The 21,559-nt window shown below is 40.5% G+C and overlaps 1 protein-coding gene and 1 long non-coding RNA gene across 2 annotated transcripts in view; one reads left to right on the forward strand and one right to left on the reverse strand.

Moving 5' to 3' along the window:
- Window positions 1-21,559, reverse strand: part of OIT3 (oncoprotein induced transcript 3) — a 51,148-nt gene that overhangs the window by 18,331 nt on the left and 11,258 nt on the right. Inside the window, exons 3-6 of the mRNA XM_039367740.1 lie at window positions 14,993-15,103; window positions 11,106-11,228; window positions 10,038-10,160; window positions 7,685-7,845 (exon numbers count right to left, since the gene is read on the reverse strand). Of these exons, the coding sequence (XP_039223674.1) occupies window positions 7,685-7,845; window positions 10,038-10,160; window positions 11,106-11,228; window positions 14,993-15,103 (518 nt within the window). The remainder of the gene's footprint in view (window positions 1-7,684; window positions 7,846-10,037; window positions 10,161-11,105; window positions 11,229-14,992; window positions 15,104-21,559) is intronic.
- Window positions 1-21,559, forward strand: part of LOC120319193 — a 44,989-nt gene that overhangs the window by 14,114 nt on the left and 9,316 nt on the right. The gene's annotated exons all lie outside the window — the stretch shown is intronic.

Raw genomic sequence — 21,559 nt, forward strand, 5'->3', positions numbered from 1 at the left:
CATGTATAAGGGAATTCCAATGTCAATGGTATGGGATGCAAGTAAAGCTTATATGAGTGGGGTTCTGATACAAACGAATAAGGCTTATAGGCAAAAACAGCTGCAAAAACGTAAGGAGTTGGAAGATGAGATTAAATTAAAAGAAAAAGCTTTAATTTTGAATCCTTTAGATGAGAAGGCAAAGGTAGCTATAAATTTACTCAAATCACAGTTTAATATGTTAATGGCTGACCAGACTGCAACCAATTTGCTTTACATGAAACATAACACATTTTGCAATGCCAATAAGCCAGGGAGATGGCTGGCTTATCAACTGCGGAAGAAACAGAGGTTGAGAATTATAGATAAAATAAATTATAATGGTAAATTGGTTTTTCAGAAGGAATTGATTAAAAAATATTTTTGGGATTATTATACAAAATTATGTATGGGCAAGAAAGTACAGGGTTTAGATATAGATAAATATTTACAAGATGCTCATTTTTCTAAGTTAACAGAAGATCAGAAACAAGAGATTAATGGACTTATTACTACAGATGAAATTATTATGGCAATTAAACAATTAAAATTAGGTAAAGCACCGGGCACTGATGGATTGACATCAATTTATTATAAAACTCTGATAGATGAGTTGATAGAACCTTTAAAGGAACTTTTTAACAAGATATTACAGGGAACAGAGACCCCCCCATCATGGGGTAGGGCTTTTATATCTTTGATTCCAAAAGAGGATCAAGATCTTACTTTACCAAAAAACTATAGACCTATATCTCTTCTGAATGTAGATTATAAAATCTTTTCAAAAATTTTAGCTAATAGACTTATGATTGTATTGAATCAAGTAATACACATGGATCAAACAGGTTTTATAACTGGAAGATATATGAAGAATAATGTTGGACAAATTATCAATTTAATAGAATATTTGGATAAGAACAATCAGATCTCTGCAGGATTGATTTTTCTAGATGCTGAGAAAGCCTTTGATCAGGTAAATTGGCAATTTATGTTAAGATTGGTTGAGGAAATGAATTTTGGAGATAAAATTTTACAGGCTCTTCGAGCAATTTATCAAAGACAAACAGCACAACTTAAAGTTAATGGAGGTTTATCTGAATTATTTCAAATTGAAAAGGGGACTAGACAGGGTTGTCCATTGTCGCCTTTGTTGTTTGTTTTAACTTTGGAAATTTTGTTGATTAAAATTCGTGAATCATCTAAAATAAAAGGAATAGAGATTAATAAATTAATTAAGGAATAGAGATTAATTGCAGATGATCTGGTTGTTACTTTGTCTCAACCAACTTATTCAGTAATGGAGTTGTTACAATTGATAAATCAATTTGGACAAGTCTCTGGTTTTAAAGTTAATAACAATAAGACTAAAATATTGCCAAAAATATGACTAATTTGGATAAGGAGGCTTTAGTTAGATTGACAGGTTTTGAAATTGTTAATAAGGTAAAATATGAAATATTTGGGGGTATTTTTATCCGCTTCTAATGCAAAACTGTATAAAAATAATTATGAAAGGTTGTGACTTAAAGTACAAAAGGATTTAAACGATTGGAAAAAGTTGCAATTATCTTTGTTGGGGAGAATAGCAGCGGTTAAAATGAATGTTTTGCCAAAGTTTCTTTTTTTATTTCAAATGATACCTATTTTGAAGAACGAGGCAAGTTTAGATGAATGGCAGAAAGGTATTAATAAATTTATTTGGGCAGGGAAAAAACCAAGAGTAAAATTTAAAATTATACAAGATGTACGAGAGAGAGGTGGACTCAAGGTACCGAATTTCAAATTGTATTATGATTCTGTGGTTTTAACATTGATTAGTGATTGGATTAATTTAACAAATGAAGATATACTCCTTTTGGAGGGGTGGGATTTATTATATAGATGGCATGCCTATTTAATTTATAACAAGAAGGTAGATAGGGCTTTTAAGTCTCATATTTTAAGAATTTCTCTACTTTGAGTTTGGAAGAAATATTGTAGAATAGACTCAAGAATTCCATTATGGGCTATCCCGGGGAATGCAGTAGAAGGAATAAGGAAAGGAGTGAAGATGGACAGTATTTCTTATAAACAATTACTTAATTGGGATGGGAAGAATTGGCAATTAAAACATATAGATGAATTAGCACAAGAAAATATTATTTATTCGTGGTTTCAGTATAGACAATTATTGGAAAGGTGGAAGATAGATTATAAAGTGGGTTTGATTAGAGAGGATGAAAATTTGTTGAAACAAATTAAAGATCAAAGTCGATCTCATATAAAAAGAATTTATGATGTATTAGTGGAGTTGGATTCAGAAACAGAATTAGTTAAAGATTGCATGGTTAAATGGGCTCAAAATTTTGATGAGCCGGTTTTATTAGAAACATGGGAGATAATTTGGGTGAGGAATGTTAAATTCACGCAAGCACAAAATTTACGGGAAAATTTTTACAAAATGTTTTACAGATGGCACCTTGATCCACAAAAGATGTCTCGTATGTATTCAAATTTGCAACCTAAATGTTGGAGATGTGGTTGTTTGGATGCAACGTATTATCATATTTGGTGGTCATGTAAAAGTATAAAAGCTTTTTGGATAAAGATATGGTGGAATATTCAAAGAATTTTTAAGAGAAGGATAAAATTCACTCCACAATTGTTTTTGTTAGGTATTATTGTTAATTGTGATGATAAAGAAATTATTTTAATGTTAAATTTAATTACAGCGGCAAGGTTGTTGATAGGACAATATTGGAAGAAGGAATTTTTGCCTACCTTGGAGGAATGGTTTTTAAAAGTTTCTTATTTATCTGAAATGGCAAAAATTTCGGCTTATTTGAAAGATCAATCGCAAGAGAAATATCTCTTGGAGTGGAAAAAATGGATAAACTTTATACAGTATAAGTATGATATTAAAAGATATTACTTAGCTTTTGAATAATTTATGTTTAAAGTTTAAAGTTTAAGATAATAAGTATTTTTAATTATATATATGTATTGGATTTTTTTATTATATATATATATATATATTGGATTTTTTTTTTAATGTAACTTTTGTTTGGGGTTTACTTAAGTTTAAATGTTTTGTATTCTTAGTTATAGTTAACCCTGTATTCAGCTCTGGGAAGAGGGGGGGAGGGTTTTTGGGAGGGCAGGGAGGTAGTGGGAGAGGGATTTTATTGTAAAATTGTAAAACTTTTAATAATAATAATAATAAAAAAATAAGGCATTGCAACAACATGCCTATCCTGTACCTGTAGTCAGCCATATTCTGGCCTCCCTCAAGGGGGGGCGTGTTTTTGCAAAGCTTGACTTAGCACAGGCTTATCAACAGCTGGCTGTTGATGAAGCTGCTGCTGTAGCACAAACCATTGTAACTCATAGGGGGGCATTCAAAGTCAAGAGACTACAATTTGGAGTAAACGTGGCTCCTGGAATTTTCCAAAGTGTAATGGAAAATACTTTGAGGGGTATACCAGGGGTTTGCCCCTATTTTGATGATGTCTTAATTGCTGGAGACTCCACCCAAAATCTAGCTGAGAGATTGAGGGCTGTCCTGCTGCGGTTCCGGAAAACAGGACTCAAGCTTAAAAAGGACAAATGTAAAATTGGGGTGCCTTCTACAGATTTCCTGGGATTCAAAATTGATGCTAATGGGATTCATCCTGCTGAGTCCAAATTAAAAGCTATTGTAAGGACCCACCCCACTTTGCATCTTAAGAAGACAGAACTCTTGGAATAATTCTTCCAACAGGAATCCTTTATTAAGAAGAAGTGGTTGCAGGTGTGCTAGGCAGGACTTGGGGTCCAAGCTCTCCCATTCAAGGTTTTAAGGGGTTCCCCAGCAGTCCCACCCAATCACCCCCCTTCCAGTGATAGTTTCAGGCATCACAGTTCCACCCCTTTGTTCCTTTCTTCCGTCTGGATGGGGACTTCAGATAAACTACATGAAAGGTAAATAGCCCCCTTTGTTATGGTAAGGTTCTTTGGTGCTAACTACATTCAAACTCTTTGAGGTTGCAATAAACACATTCAATTCCTTAGAAGTATACTGAAGGAAGTGAGGGCCATAAAGCCCCTTTGTTCTCCCCCTTCTCTCCCTCTTATGGCAGAATCCAGAGAAGGCAGAATTGGGGTTTTCTATATTTGATGATTAAAGATGAAATATAATTGGATTCTGACAGCTATCATGCAAGCTCCTAGACCTAAGTCCAAAGCTGAACTGCAAGCTTTTCTGGGACTCTTGAATTTTTAGAATTCATTCATTCCTAACAAGGCTAATGTAGCTGAATCACTTCATAGGCTTCTGGACGAACAGGCGGTGTGGCAAGCTTCAATGAGGTTAAGGCCTCACTAACGTCCAACAATGTGCTTGCACACTTCAATGAAACTCTTCCTGTGTGCATCGCTTGTGATGCTTCTCCTTATGGAGTAGGAGCAGTACTCAGTCACCTCAGACCAGATGGAACTCAGGTTCCTGTTGCATATTACTCCAGAACCTTGTCTTCTGCTGAAAGGAATTATGCCCAGATAGACAGGGAGGCCTTAGCTGTTGTTGCTGGAATTAAAAAATTCCATGATTTTTTATATGGCAGACATTTCACGGTCTACACTGATCATAAGCCTTTGTTGGGGTTGTTTACCACTAACAAACAGACCCCCCACATCATCTCCCCCAGGATGCTCAGATGGTCAATATTCCTGTCAGCCTATGACTTTTCTCTAATTCACAAACCTGGCAAAGAAATGGACCATGCTGATGGCCTCAGTAGATTACCCTTACAAGTAGTAGAGGCTGATCCGGCCCCGGCAATCAACATCCTTTCAATTCAGGACTGCCTGAATCACCTCTAAACGCCAGGGATGTGGCTGCTGAATCAGCCACAGATCTCACACTCTCTCATGTCTTATCCTGGGTTTTGTCTGGATGGCCAGAGAGTTGTCCAGGCACTGAGTTTCAGAGTGTCTGGCTTAAGAGACATGAGTTATCCACTTTTCAGGGTTGTCTGCTGTGGGGCAGCAGAGTTGTTATTCCTACCTCAATGAGGTCTAGAGTCTTAGGTTCCCTTCACGAGGGTCATCCTGGCATTGTACGAATGAAGGCGCTTGCGCGCAGCCATTTGTGGTGGCCTGGGTTAGACAAGGAAATTGAGGCTAAGGTGCACACTTGCCACCTTTGTCAGCGCTCACGCCCAGAAATGCCTCAGGCTCCTGTGCATAGATGGGAAGAAACACAGTCTCCATGGTCTAGGGTGCACATCGATTACGCTGGGCCCTTTCAGGGTCAATTCTTCTTGGTCCTGGTTGATAGCTATTCAAAATGGCTTGAGGTTGTACCTGTCTCTTCCACCACCACTGCAAAGACTATCCAAGTACTGAGGGGGATTTTTGCTGCACATGGGCTTCCGGATGTTTTGGTGTCTGACAATGGCCCTCAATTCACTTCTTCCGAATTCCAAGCTTTCTTACAGGCCAACATGATTCGTCATGCCACCTCTGCGCCCTTCCACCCTTCTACCAACAGGATGGCTGAACGGATGGTCCGCATCACCAAGGATGCTTTAAAGAAACTGACTTATGGGGACTGGCATCACAGGTTGGCTGACTTCCTCCTTGCTTACCGCACTACACCTTCCACTTCTACGGGGAGAAGCCCAGCTGAACTTCGCTGGGGGCGCAAACTGACTACTAAACTTGACCGGTTGCACCCAGACAGATTGCCTCCTAGGGGTACACAACCCAGGGCACCGAGGCAATTACAAGTGGGTGCCCCAGTATGGACCCGTAACTACGGGCCAGATCACTTGTGGGTTCCTGCTCTAGTTTGCAAGGTTACAGGTCCTTTGTCCTACGAGGTCTCCTTGGATGACGGTTGTATCCTGCGACGGCATATCGACCAGCTGCGTACAAGACTGGACTTACCTTCAGAGATTCCTGGTTCCTTTCCAGGGGGGAGGGGGACCCTTACGGGCAAAGGGAGGGGTGTTGGCAGCAACCAGGCCCCAACAGAGAGGCCACAGATGGCCTATCTCAAGATTCCACGAGTGTTCCAAACAGGAATTCAGGGGAACCAGCTAGCACACAGGCTACAGTGCATACTCCAGCCAGGGAGTCACCCCGGGGGCATAATCATTACACACTTACACCTTTCAGCACTCCAGTCAGGGAGAATAACCGGGAGCATCCTAATAAGTCAAACATTGCATGAGAGCTGGCACACAATCAACGCAATTGGCCCAACTTCGCCACCATCCCCAGAAAAGGACACTTCCACCGGGAAGTGATAGAAGGGCCAAATACAGATCCTGAACCCTCTGGTTCAACGGAGGGGGCAACTGAGTTTTGGGACAGTACTGAAATTACAGACAGTCCTACTATGGAACTGGGGAGTGGAGGAAGGCAGCCTCATGCTAGGTCCAGTGTGGGCTCGAGAGGCTCTTCAGAGTTGCCCAACAGTGGCAGCCTTCTAGAGGGGCCAGAACGCCTGCAACTAGGCAGGTCAACCAGGTTAGAGAGAGAGCAAAGTCCTGGTCTGACGAGCCCGGTGGGCAAGCAAGCAGGCCAGGCAGCGGGGCATGGTCCACGGGGGCCACCAGGGTCTGAGAAAGGGGGTGAACCTATAGCCTCCTCTGGACAAGGTGTATCTGGGAATTATCAGGGCCTACGGAGATCACAGAGAGATAAGAGGTCTCCCAAATATCTCGAAGATTTTATAACTCTGCTGGCAAAGCAGAAACAGTAAGAGGGTGTTTCTGTGGAAGCCGCAAAAGGGGACACTGGGAATTAATCTCCAGAACAATAGCATGGTACCATTGAGCAAGGGTAGGCACACCACGCTCGTGTTGAGGTCGCGTGTAATTATTCATGTAGTCTTAGCCGGGGGGGGGGAAGGGCTCGGGACATTGCAATGGTCCCGGGCAGTTGCAAGCTGCCCGGGACCAGACTGGCTGGTGCCAGCACTCGTGCGCATGCGCGAGGCGCGCAGCGCGCCTAAATGTTGCTTTTTGGCCCGGGGATCGTCTTTAACAGAGGCTGAGAGGTTTGTTCTGCTCAGAGTTGTAACGGGGGCTACTGAAGACCAATAAAAAGTTCCTGAAACCACAGAATGTCTCGCGCCGTCATTGCCATTAACCAAGGACTCAACAACACCAGTTCATTTAATGATCATTTGAAGTTGCAACGGCACTGACTACAGTGACTTATACACATTTTTCACACTTAGGACCGTTGCAGTATCCCTATGGTCATGTGATCAAAATTCGGACACTCGGCAACTGACTCATATTTGTGATGGTTGCAGTGTCCCAGGGTCATGTGATCACCTTTTGCGACCTTCTGAGAAGCAGAGTCAATGGGGAAGCCAGCTTCATTTAACAATCATATTGTTAACTTAACAACTGCAGCGATTCACTTAGCAACTGTGGCAAGAAAGGTCGTTAAATGAGGCAAAACTCACTTAACAAATGTCTCATTTAGCAACAGAAATTTTGAGCTTAATTGTGGTCATAATTTGAGGACTACTTGTAGACACCCTTGGCTCAGTTGCAATTGCTCTATCTCAAAAGGTTATATTATGTGAAAAAAATGAGGAGAGATCCCCATGGACTCTACCTTGAGATATCAAGAGGAAAGATAGGATATGAATGCAAGACAAAAGCAAACAAATGCAATCAATACATACATCTATAGAGGTTCCACAAGTTTTCAGAGAGAAGATGAGGTTGACATGGGTACCATTGGATATTCCCTTGCAGGAGCCATTGGTAAGCGAGAGGTCCATTCCCCCAACGAGATCCTTGGGAATATTCACTTCTATAGATGTAGATTTACATATAACTGGAACTGTAAGAAAGAGCACAGCTAGTAAGTGAATTGGAGGTTAAAACACTGCCTTTCAGTGATGTTCCTGTAAGAAAAAGATGAAGCCTTTCAATATCTGTCACTTCTAAATCAAATTTTCCAGGTTTGGGCCTGGAGAAATGATGCTTTGATTTGCCATGGTGGCACAGTGGTTAGAATGCAGAATTGCAGGCTGACTCTGCTGATTGCCAGCAGTTCAATTCGCACTGGCTCAATGTTGACTCAGCTTTCCATACTTCCGAGGTCAGTAAAATGAGGACCCAGATTGTTGGGCACAATATGCCAGCTCTATAAACTGCTTAGAGAGGGCTATAAAGCACTACGAAGTGGAGGCTCAGTAACTCTAAAACAGTGGTCTTCAAACTTGGCTCCACTTTAAGACTTATGGACTGGCTGGCTGAAGAATTCTGGGAGTTGGTCCACAAGTCTTAAAGTTGCCAAGTTTGAAGACCCCCTGCTCTAAAACCAGCAAGCCAAAGTTATCAATAGTTCAGGTGAAAATCTGAAGCTCATGGTCCAGGTAGAACAGAGATCCAACACGTGCATGCCTCTCCCCCCAAAAATTTTTCCAGTGCAGTGAGGCCCTGCTTGCCTCAACTGTCAATTCCAATCAAACTCACTGTTCTTCCAGCTCATCAGTCACCACACATCTGTAGTGGCAGCAATGCAGTGGCAATGCCAACTCCAGCTGCCACAAGACTGACACTATTGTAATTGGTGAGACCTTCAGCCCAACTTTAGACAGACTTGAAGGTGAGAAGCACCAAGCTGAAAGATTGGAGGGGCTCCCCAAAACTTCCCCCCAAAATATATATATTTAAAAAATCTTCACTGCTCCCTTGAGCTTTGGAGGCCAAATTTTTTTTCTTTCTTTTTTTGAAAGGAAGTTTCCAAGAAAGTTGCATATTCTTAATGCTTGTCCATGTCTCCCTTCTTAGACAATATACCACGATAGGAAAGGAGAGGGAAATTGAATGAAGGGCATGGTGTTGCATGCAATTCATCTCTCTCTCTCTCCCTCCCTCTTTCCCTCTCTCCCTCTCTCTCTCCCTCCCTCTTCCTTTCCTTCTCCTTCTCTCTCCCTTTCTCTTCCTTTCCCTCTCTCACTTTTTCTCCCCCTTTTGATGTCTACTTTCACACCCCAAGTAGACTCTTGGTTGTGTACAATTAAAAAAACAAAACAAAATTATCTTGGCTAGAAAAACAATATAATACTGGAATTAAAAACCATATTAGAATAGGTCACTCCCATGAGAGACATCTATGGGAAGGAGTACAAGGGTAAAAAGAAATAAAGATGGCAGCTCTCTCTATGCAATTAAATGACCTTCCCTTTTAACAAGTGGCCCCTTTTAATGAGGCCATAGTGGCCTCCCTTGTCTGCTGGACCAAAGGTATTCCTGGAATAAATTTGTTCACTAATTCATGTAAAGTCAGAAATACGGAGGTTGCATGTACTTGTGGGGGTGGGGGAGAGAGAGATGTTCCATAATATGGAAGCTGCTTCTGAGAAGACTTACTACCTTACCACAGCCCACATATGTCAGAAAGTGGAGTAACACTTAGCAGGCCCTTTTGCAATGATCAAACTGGGCACATATGTGTGGATATGCAACTCATACCTCCATAAAAAGCAATGTCCAGCCCTTTAATATTAACCTCTCCTATGGGACTGGTGGTGGTGGAATATGACATTATGTCTGTTCATAGATCAATCATCTTTAAGTCTTCTTCAATGCCCTCCAAATGTGTGTTGGATAATCATTTCTTCAATTCCTAGGAAGCCCTCAAGCCAGTGCCTGCCAGATCTCTGAGGTTGTTGCTTCCTGTCATCTTTAGCTGTTGGCCACACAGCTAAACTCTCTGAAGGGACCAGATTACAAATTCTGGGCTGGCTGGTAAAATATAATGGGGATGACCTGCAGATTAAAATTATGTTTTGATTCAGTCTTTTCAAAATGCATTTCCATGCCGATAGGATGGGGCATAGAAATAAGATAGCAATGTAACAATAATTACTACAGAAATTTAGGTTCAGGAACCACCTCAACCTGGAAGCTCACCAGAAAGTAATTGTGGCCTTCACCTCCTAAAGCAAAAGCAGGATATACATCTACTAAATAAACAAATTAACAAATTATCCTAGACCAGCCACATCCCTTTTTCCTTTGTACCTTGGCAGCTGTGGTTGTCCTCTGACAAAACAAGACCTCGAGGGCATTCACATTGATAACTGGTTTCCATCATGTTGCATGTATGGCTGCAGCCTCCATTGTTGTTGTGACACCCTTCAATTTCTAAGGCAGAAATAATGAGTAGAAAAACAATCTTTTTTTCCATCTAGCAGTGCCTCTGAAACTATGTCCCTTATCTGCTCACATTGAATGAAACTATAGAATCAGATAAATATGAGGGGCGATTACATTTACATATTTCATAGTCATTTAAATTGTCTAAATGTTTCAATGTCCTCTTAATTGTATTGGGCAAAGAGGTTTCAGGAATCTCTGCACTGAAATTAATGAGTTGTGGAAAGCACAGAGAACAGGTGCTGTTTCAGAGTTGTTCCAATTAAGCCTTACAAAGATAAACTGTGTGAAGGAACTAGAAGCAGAAATTATAATAAGCTCCTGAAATGGATCCTTCTTAGCAGGTGTCTTCTTTGTGGAAGCAGGTCACCTTAACTGATGCTTCCAGAAAGAAAACTGCTCTTTGGATTTATGCATAATCCTTTTTGTGAATTCTGGGCTTTCAATACAAGATCTAGTTACATGAAGACATATATCTGTCTTTGCAATTTTTCCACCCACGTCTCAGCACTAAAGGAAATCCCCACTGGCACTCTAATACCTGTTTTTGGATGGAGCTTGCAAAAACAGAAAGCTGCCACAATATTGCCCTGTATTTTATTTTATTTTATTTTCCTCTTCTCTTCTCTTTTCTTCTCCTCTTCTCTCCTCTTCTCTTCTCTCTCTTCTCTTCCCCCTCCCCTCCCATTCACTTTCATCCCCTCCCTCCTCTCCTTCCTTTTTCTCCTCTTTCCTCCCTTCCCCTCCCTCCCCTCTCATCCCCTCTCCACCCCTCTCCTCTCCTTCCCCTTCTCTCAAACACCACCACGGATTTCTAGAGTATATTCTGGCACTTTGGACCTTATCCTCTCAAGAATCCTAAAGCATGTTAATTAAATCAATCTACTAGTCAGTTAGAAAAGTTCTCCTAGTAATTCTAAATTATTTCCTTACCTTCACAAATCTTTCCATCCAGCCCCAGGACACGGCCAACTCCACATTCACAGCGATAGGAGTTCTTTAGGTTAATACAGAATTCGCTGCAGCCTCCATTATTCCTTTCGCATTCATTTTCATCTACAAGGAAACATATGCGAAAGACATGTGCAGTAATACTATCTTTAGATCATCAGTTTGAAAGAACTGTATTTGTTGGGTGGAATTTTGTCAGCATCCTTGATGGTTGATCCATAAAAGTTAGATGTGCCTGATTTGGTATTTTTGCACCACAAAAGTACAAAAGCCAATGACTCCATTTGTGTTAAGCCCTTCAAGGCTGCTGAGTTCAGACCCGCTTGAATTCTGAGATCTTTCTTGCTAGATCTTGCTTGAAAACTACCCAGAGTAATTCTCCCACTCAACCTACTGTATACTGAGAACATTTTAGGTGGAGTTCCTTAAGTCTCTTCTGAAGTGTCCCCCTGACCCAGACTCAAGAATTGCTTATGTAATGGTTCCTGTTCCCTCCTGTAACTGTCCTGTTGTTTCCCTTATGTTTCCAATTGTGCATTTCATCATAATTTGCATGATTTGATGTGAGAAATCAATTTTTCATTAAGAAGCATCGATGAAGCAATTATCTGCTTCCACCAATATGAACAGCTAGCATTTGGATGTGAAAGTAATAGACTCAAACACTCACAAATGGAAAACATGAATGAAAGAAGCTTTCTGTGTCCCATACATTGTCCCTGAATAAAGATAAGGAGCTCAGTTACATAAGACTCAATCCAGCTAGCCCTCTATTTACAACTATTTGTATAGTGACTGTTCGAAGTTACAATGACACTGAAAAAAGTGACATGACCATTTTTCACATTTGCCAATTAGCTGTTTTGGGATGTTTGCTAACTTTTAATAAATAAGCTTCAAACATATTTATTTTTGATATAGAGAATGATTGGGATCCTGGTGCAAATTAAACTGCAAATTATATACTCCATAATTTTCCAGCATTAATGAACTGATTATATAGACCAGCTCTGGCTTGAACATTTGCACGTTCAACTTAAGCATAGCTATTTTAAAATGTAAAAATGTTTGTGTAAATTCTAATGTTATAAACTTCATTTGCTTGGAGATAGCTGCAGTACATCAGAAAACCAGCTTGTGATGAAATGTTGTTTGGTTTCCCAGGAGGAAGAGAGGAGGAGCAAAAGATAACAAAATTTAGATAGTTTGTGTGAGAAAAAGAGGGCAAAGATGGCTCCTGTCTAACAATTCTCAGATTACATGTTTTATGAGGCAAGTAATCTGCTTTAGTTTGGCAAGATTTCAGTCTATAGGTGAAGAACAATAAAGAAATCTGGTTAGAAAAATCTCTAATGTGTCTTTCTAGGTTTTTCTGCCTGATGCAGACGGAATTCAGCAATGGCAGTTGAGACGTAAGATTCATAACATCTAGCACAGTGTTTTTCAAACTTGAATTTTGAGTTCTGGCTGGGGAATTCTGGCATTCAAAGTTTACATACCTTAAAGTGGCTGAATTTGAAAAAAACACTGATCTAACTAATACCTAGTAAGTTGCAATGAAACTACTACTAACTAACCCTAATACAGAATGAATTATTATAACATGCTAAGTATCTTACTGTCATACCCTTAAAATTAAGGAAGCCTTTCCTTATATTTGAACAAAATCTAGACAGCTGAAACTTATATGCCACATTATTTTGGTTCCTACTTTCTGGTGGCCATTAATAATACAGCTGATGGCCTAAATTTTCTTTTCTTCAGATTGAACTTCTCAGATTTTTTCAGCCTGTCCTGACAGGGCACATCCTCAAGTCCCTGCATCATCTTCCTTGCCCTTCTCTAATCTGCTAGGTTTTTCCTGACTTAAGTGGTGTGTTGTGTGAACACAGTAATTAAGAGTTGCTTCTAATCTGCCCCACAGTGCTTGGCTTTTAGGCCACAGTAGGTGTGTGTGTTTGTGTGTGTGTGTGGGTTCACACGCATGAAAAAGAATCAGACTTTGATGGTGAAATGAAACAAATCATATAATCAAAGGTAACTTTGAGGGAAACTTTAGAAACGAGCTTTCTAAAGGGCTTTTGTGTGGATATGGCAGAATATTTGCTTGTAAAGGTGAAATTCATGCTTTATGAGGTATCTCATCTGAATGCTCTTTACACATTTAACAGATAATGGTCTATCTTTCATGAATCTGATTATTCTGAAAGATAATTTAAAACCTAATAGTGATGCAGCTGTTTTCTGACTCGTGGCAATTGATTATATTACCAAGTGGTGTTGCACTGGAGATTACCTTCTCTGATTGTCCTTTCTACACCTTCAACAAATTAAAACTATTGGCACAGCGTCAAAACCAAAAATCTAATTAAAACAAAGCTTAGATGGAATTTAACTTTTTTCCCCTTTACCTGCAGCTAACTTTTATTAACTTTCTTTGTATTAATGTATTGTTTTGGTTAAATACATTGGGATACTGTTTTGAAAAGAATAACAAAATAACAGAGTTGGAAGGGACCTTGGAGGTCTTCAAGTCCAGTAATGGAGCACCCACAACTTCTGAAGGCAAGCCTTTCCACTAGTTAATTGTTCTAACTGTCAGGAAATTTCTCCTTAGTTCTAGGTTGGTTCTCTCCTTGTTTAGTTTCCATCCATTGCTTCTTGCCCTGCCTTCAAGTGGTTTGGAAAATAGGTTGATCCCTTCTTCTTTGTGATAGCTCCTCAAATATTGGAAGACTGCTAACATGTCACCCCTATTCCTTCTTTTCACTATACTAGATATATCCAATTTCTCCAGCTGTTCTTCATGTTTTAGCTTCCATTGCCCTAATCATCTTTGGTGATCTTCTCTACACTCTTTCTAGAGTTTGCAGATTTATTTTTTCATTGTAAAGTCAACAATCTTGACATAATTTCCTGGAGTTGTCTGGGATCATTAGCTACCATTTTACTCCAAGAATATCAGAATACTGCATCCAGTTTTACTTACCATATTATATTAAAAAAATTGAGATTCTGGAACGAGTTCAGAAAAGAGCAACAAAGAGGATTAGGGGCTGGGGGCTAAAACATAGGAAGAACAGTTGCAGGAATTGGGTATGTCTAGTCTAGTGAAAAGAAAGACCAGGGGTGACATGATAGCAGTGTTCCAATATTTGAAGGGCCGCCACAACGAAGAAGGGATCAATCTATTTACCAAAGCACCAGAAGACAGGAAAGAAGGAATGGATGGAAACTAACTAAGGAGAGAAGCAGCCTAGAACTAAGGACAGTGAGAACAATTGACCAGTGGAACAGCTTGCCTTCAGAAGTTCTGGATGTTCCACCACTGGAGGCTTTTAAGACAAGATTGGACAGCCATTTGGAATGGTATAGGGCCTCCTGTTTGTGCAGGGGGGTTGACCTGAAGACCTCCAAGGTGCTTCCAATTCTGTTATTTCATTAGAGCATGCAGATAAACTGTATTCAACTCCACAATACTCTTGTTTCTACCCTGAAAAATCTATCAGTTGAAACTGAACCTTGTACACATCTGCTGGAAGAACTCTGGGTTATTTCTTGAAGATGAGTTCATTCAGAATTAGTAAGTACGTAATTATGTTCCTGTTCTAATTAGTTTTTCAGAGATCAATTTGTCTGGGTGGGACCAATGAGCAGATGACATTTACAATGAAAGTTAGTTCCTTCTTATAGTGATAATAATTGCTTACATTCCTCTTTTTTTCCTTATCACTTAAGAAAAGTGGAGCCCATTTCTGTGTAGTGGTGCAATCTATAAGCAACTTTTTAATTTTCCCTGCCTCAGAACTCTCCCCTGGCTTGGTATTTTCCTTTTGGTTCTCATATTTCTTTGTGTAGAGGCTTCTTACCAAGGCAAGTCTGTCCATCTGGTCCCATAATTGTCCCCAAGGAACAAATGCATTCTCCAGTGTCCAAACAGGAACCTCGACAATCAACCACATCACAGATGTCATAGAAATCTGCAAAACGATAAAAGAAAGTTGTTAGAAAAGCTGATTAACTGATTGGGCGTACTTAATTAAATTAGTTGGACTTAAGCTAAGAGCTAGTCACTCTCTCTCAGCCCAACTCATCTCACAGCGTTGTAGGGAAAACAGGAAGAGGAAGGAATATTCCCTTAGCCATGGGATCAAAATTCGGGCACATGAAAACTGACATGTATTTATGACAGTTGCAGTTTTCTGTCATATAATCATCACTTGCAATTTTCCCAGCCAACTTCCAACAAGCAAATGGGAAATGACCACACAATTCACTTAACAACTGCAGTGATTTGGTTAACAGCCATGGCAAAAATATCTGGCATGATTCATTTAAGAACTGCCTTGGTTAGGAATAGAAATTCTGGTCCCCATTTTGGTCATGCGTGTATGCATTTATCATAGGGACAAATGTTATGTCATACAACCATACAGTAATGATTTTATATTGCTATACAATTCTAGCTTGTTATGAGCTATACGGCAAACAATCGCTTTAATATTTAGGCTGTTTTATCTGCCATCTGAAACAATTCCTCAAATTCAGAATGATGTATGTTATTAACAGTAAAAAACATATAGCACACAGTAGAAAACAGCAACAAATAGTAAAACTAATAGTAGACAAATCTTGAAAGTAGTAGCACAAAGTCTTTAAAAAGGTACATTGCCTTTCTAAATGCCAGCAGAGAAGGAACTGTTTTGATCTCACAGACTAATTCATCAAAAAAGATTGCTGGGTACTATCTATGAATACTTAGAACAACTAGTTTTAATTTGAAAAGCTGAAAAGCATAAAAACTATCATCTCTGTAGGAAAACTGGTGAAAATATCTTTGGACTAAATGCATATTAGGAACTTTGATATCTTGTTGTAGATGTATTCACACAATGGCTATTATGAGAAAACTATATGTTCATAAAATGTTTATCATTGGTAGGCATGATCAATCATAAAATATATTTACCAAAAGTGAAACTAGCCATCAGATTGTTCTCTTCCAGTCCAGTGGGACCCTTATGGGACCCAAATAAATTTATGAAAACACAGGTAGAAGGTAGAACCTTCATTTGCAACACACCAATTTCTATTTAGAACAGTGGTTCTCAACCTTCCTAATGCCGCGACCCTTTAATACAGTTCTTCATTTTGTGGTGACCCCCAACTCCCCATCCGGCTGGCCAGGAGGGGGTATCAAAAACTTGACAAAAAAAGAGGAAAAAATGGGAAAGTATAGGTAGTCCTCGACTTACAACAATTCACTTAGTGACTGTTAGAAGTTACAATAGCACTGAAAAAGCGAATTATGATCATTTTTCACACTTATGATTGTTGCAGCATCCCCAGGGTCATGTGATTTACATTCGGATGCTTGACAACTGATTCATACTTATGACATTCACAGTGTCCAAGGGTCACATGATCAATGGCCGGGGGCAAGGCCAGCTGATCACTCAGGTTGCAGAGTACCTGTGGGGGGGAATCTGTGGGTCTCTGGGATGGGACTGGGGTGGGTGCCTTCCTTCCTTCCCTCCCTTCTCTCCCCTTGTCCCTTCCTTCCTTCTTTTCCTCCTTTCCTTCACCTCCCTCTTAGTCTCTTCCTCCTTCCCTCCCTCTCTCATTGTCTCTTCCTTCCTTTCTTCCTTCTTTTCTTCCTTTCCTTCACCTCCCTTAGTCTCTTCCTCCTTCCCTCTCTCTTTCCCATTGTCCCTCCTTCTTTCCTTCCTTTTCTTCACCTCCTTTTTAGTCTCTTCCTCCTTCCCTCTCTCTCTCCCATTGTCCCTTCCTTCCCTCTTTCCTTCCTTTCCTTCACCTCCCTTAGTCTCTTCCTCCTTCCCTTCCTCTTGCCCATTGTCCCTTCCTTCTTTCCTTCCTTTTGTTCCCCTCCCTCTTAGTTCCTTCCTTCCTTCCGTCCTTCCTTCCTTCCTTCCTTCCTTCCTAGCTTCCTTCCTTCCTTTCCTCTTTGTCCCTTCCTTCCTTCCCTCCTTCTATTGTTCCTTCCTTCCTTCCCTTGCTCATTGTCCCTTACTTCCCTCCCTCTTCATCCCTTCCTTCCTCCCCCCCTCCATGCACAGGAAGGGACAAGGGGAGGGACAGGCTGCCAGAGGCAGAGGAGAGCTCTGCCCAGCTCACTTGCTCAGCTTCGCCAGAAAACAAGCCGCTTGCTAAATTAGCAGAAGCCCCAGGATCAGCACTGGGCTACAGCTGATTCGCGCTTCTGCTAAATTAGCAAGTGGCATGTTTTCTAGCAAAGCTCGAGCAAGTTTGCTGGGCAGGAGCCAAGGAGAGCTGCTACAGCTGACCTGCTTCTTGGCTGCTCTGCAAAAGCGCAGATCAGCTGTAGAGGTTCGCCCCAATCCTGGACAAGAGGGAAGGACAGAAGGGACAAGGGGAAAGAGGGAGGGATGGAGGGACAAAGTGGGAGGCAAAGGAAAGGAAGGAAGGAAGGAAGGAAGGAAGGAAGGAAGGAAGGAAGGAAGGGACAATGGGAGAGGGAGGGAAGGAGGAAGAGACCAAGAGGGAGGGAAGGAAAGGAAGTTCCAACCAGCAGAGGCTTGACAGCCAGGCTGCCGAGGAACAGAAGAGCGCAAAGCCAAGGAGAAGAAGGTGGCGGTTTCCTCCCAAAGGGGGCTCCTTTTCTCCACCCCTTCCCTGGGTTTGTGGGGAATTTCTCGTCAACAACGCTGACAGGTGCTCCTTTGAGCCCGCCGCAAGCTTTCTCACCCCCTTTGTTTCTCTCCCCCCTCCTCCACTTTCGTGAGGATTGTGGCACCCTTGGGAAGCTGATTGTGCTTTGAAGCTTAGGAGAGGAGGAGGAGTCCCTTCCTCCTTCCCTCCCTCTCTCCCTGTCAAGCCCCAGTGGACCTGACATGAATGGGCGGAGGAAGAGTCGAGGACGGGCAGGGTGGCGAAGGAGACCGGCGGCCGTCACCAGACCTCCCGGCTGACAAGCGCAAGTTCGGGGGTCGCCAGCTGACGGGCGCAGGAGTTGGATGCTGCGGCGGCCTCCCCTTCGCTGATCTGTGTGCACGAGAAGAAGTCAATCCGGTTGCTGCACAATGAGTCTCTGGGAAGGGCGGGGCCTTGGTCTGCGCCTGCACTCTTCATGCACCCCCTGCAGGACACATTTGGTAGAGTTTGTGCAGATTGCCGCCAAGCAGCATATTTTCCACAAACAAGGTGGAGCAGAGGGGGAGAGGAAGAGAAGGCGGTTGACAAGCCCTGCCTAAGACCATTGGAGATATGTGTTTTCCGATGGTCTTAGGCAACCCTGTGAAAGGCTCATGTGAGCCCCAAAAGGGTCGCGACCCACAGGTTGAGAACTGCTGATTTAGAACATAGAATAATAGAGTTGGAAGGGACCTGGGAGATCTTCTAGTCCAAACCTCTGCTCGAGTAGGAGACCCTATACCATTTCAGACAAATGGTTGTCCAATCTTTTCTTAAAAACCCAGTGTTGGAGCACCCTCAACTTCTGGAGGCAAGTCGTTCCTCTAATTAATTGTTCTAATTGTCAGGAAATTTCTCCTTATTTCTATGTTGCTTCTCTCCTTGGTTAGTTTCCAACTATTGTTTCTTGTCTTACATTCTAGAACTTTGGAAAATAGTTTGACCCCCCCCCTCTTTGTAGAAGCCCCTCAAATATTGGAATAGTGTTATCATGTCCCCCCTAGTCCTTTTTATTGGACTAAGCATACCCAATTCCTGTAACTATTGTTCATATGTTTTAGTCTCCAGACCCCTAAACATTTTTATTGCTCTTTTCTTCACTCTTTCCATAGTCTAACATCTTTTTTGTATTGTGGTGACCAGAACTGGATGCAGTATTCCAAGCATGGTCTTATTAAGGCTTTGTAAAGAACTTCACATTTACTTGTAATAAATAAACTTCACATTTACTTATTACAAGTAAGTAAATAAGTGAACTTCACATTTACTTATGTATATTAGAGGCTCTTTGCTAGATTTATAGCTTGCCTTTAATGCAGGCATTCAGTGAGATATACATAGCACTGCATTATTTCTCACAACCTACTACTATCCTACTAAGATAGGTTAGGCTGAAAAAAGTGATCAATCACATTCACTCTGTGAATTTCCATGAACTTGAATCAAGGTCTTCATCAACAACTTATGCACTTCTTCTCTCTTTTCATCTCTCTCTCTCCATCTCTCTCTCTCTTTAATGAAAATAAACTTTTCAGAAAAGCTGGAGTGGCAGAGAGGAGACTAAGGGAGATGGGCACATTAGCACCATGTTGTCTAGTGTTATTGTAGAATTTTCAAGATTTAAATGCTGTAATGTGAAAAGACTGGACATGCCTGCAAAAGTTTGATATTATTGATTTGTAACTGTTTTATAAGTCAGTTTGATAAGACCTTGAACAAGAAGGAAGGAAATCAATAGTTTATCCTCCAAGAAAAAAAAAGTATTTTTCAAAGTCAGATGGACACTCATTTGGAGATGTCATAAAGTTAGTACATTTTCTTCCATGATTTTCTGAAATCGTAGCTCCTTCTGCTAATTAGCAGAATTATAATTAATTATAATAATGTATCATATTAAATATATATATCAGTGGTGGCGAACCTATGGCATGGGTGCCAGAGGTGGCACTCAGAGCCCTCTCTGTGGGCACGCGCACCGTTGCCCCAGTCCTAGGCCTTCAGCTGGGTTTTATAAAGCCTTTTTGCTTTAGGCCTCTGCCACCGTGTGCAAAAAAAAAAAGAGGTTCACTCAGTCAGTCAATTTCCACTTCTCGCGGAAAAAAAAGATCTTGCAAAGTTGGAATTGATTGATTAAACTGTTTAGTCCCATCCAGTCTACTGTTACCACCGCAGCCACGCCCACCCAATGGGCCACATTCACCCAATGGGCCACACCCACCTGGCACCCAACAATGCATAAGTGGGTTTTGGGTTGCAGTTTGGGCATTCGGTCTCTAAAAGGTTCGCCATCACTGATATATATCATATTAAATTATATTATATTAATTATGTTAAATATATGTTAAATGTATATTTGCTTAATGTATATTAAGCAAATATACATTTAACATATATTAATATACATATAATGTATATTAAGCAAATATGCATTTAATTAATTATAATTAAGTGTATACTTGCTTAATTTTTTTACTGCCTTAGAATAATTTAACGAATTAACTTAATAATCTCCCATCATGGCCTTACATTTTGTATATACCATCTAGAAATTATTACAGCATCAATGCTGGTCCATGTGCATTCTTTTAGAACTAATCATCAATACAATAAAAAATATATAGGATTTTTCTTCAGTTTAGAGAAGTTGAATCAGTGGTAGATGATTTGAGTGTGAAAAGCAGTATGTAAGTAGGATCAAAAGGATTTTTTTTTCCTAAAAAAAAATTGTATTTATTAAGTTTGAACCCAAAATTCTCCAAGAAGCTTATATTTTTCTCCCATTCTTATGAATTGAGGATGATACTTAAGAGATACCAGTTAGTTTAAATCACGACGAAATTTATGTTTGAGCAAATCCTGGATCAAAGAATATGCTATAGATTAGTGATTAATATCTCATAGACAATATTGGATAAAACAACTGTCAAGAAATAAAAACTCAAAGCATTATTAAGGTCTGTAGAATCTGTTGTGAACTTTTTGGATTAAGTTACTTGATGAGCCTAATGGACCTTGAAGTCCAGCAGGGTAAAATCCTTCCATTAAGATACCCACAAATGTAGTCAGCCATAAATACACGCACAAATATACAGGTAGTCCTTGACTTATGATCACAATAGAGCACAACATTTCCATTGCTAAGCAAGTTAAGTGAGTTTTGCCCCATTTTACAACCTTTCTTGCCACAGTTGTTAAGTGAATCACTGCAGTTGTTAAGTTAGTAACACGTTTGTTAAGTGAAACTGGCTTCCCCATTGACTTTGCTTATCAGAAAGTCGCAAAAGGGGATCACACATGACCCTGGGACACTGCAGTCATCATAAATACATGCCAGTTGTCAAGTGTCCAAATTCTGATCACATGACCACAGGATGCTGCAACAGTTGTAAGTATGAAAAATGGTCATAAGTCACTTTTTTCAGTGCAGTGGTAACTTTGAATGGTCACTAAATGAATGGTTGTAAGTCAAGGACTACTTGTATGTGCACAATAGCTATTTCGTCAGTGTACATTTAGACAATTTACTAAATGCCAACTTTTAAAACAGTATGCAATATTACTAAAAAAAAAAGTTTACTGACAAATTCAGAATAACAGAATAGCTGTACTTTGGAAAATAGGTTGACTCCCTCTTCTTTGTAGCAGCCCCTCAAATATTGGAAGACTACTATCATGTTACCCCTAGTCCTGATAGCAGTGTCCCAATATTTGAGGAACTGCCACAAAGAAGAGGGGGTCCAAAATTTGACAATCCAAAATTTAGA

The sequence above is a fragment of the Crotalus tigris genome, unplaced genomic scaffold, assembly GCF_016545835.1.
Source record: "Crotalus tigris isolate CLP2741 ecotype Arizona unplaced genomic scaffold, ASM1654583v1 scf7180000017600.4437325, whole genome shotgun sequence".
NCBI classification, from domain to species: Eukaryota; Metazoa; Chordata; class Lepidosauria; order Squamata; family Viperidae; genus Crotalus; species Crotalus tigris.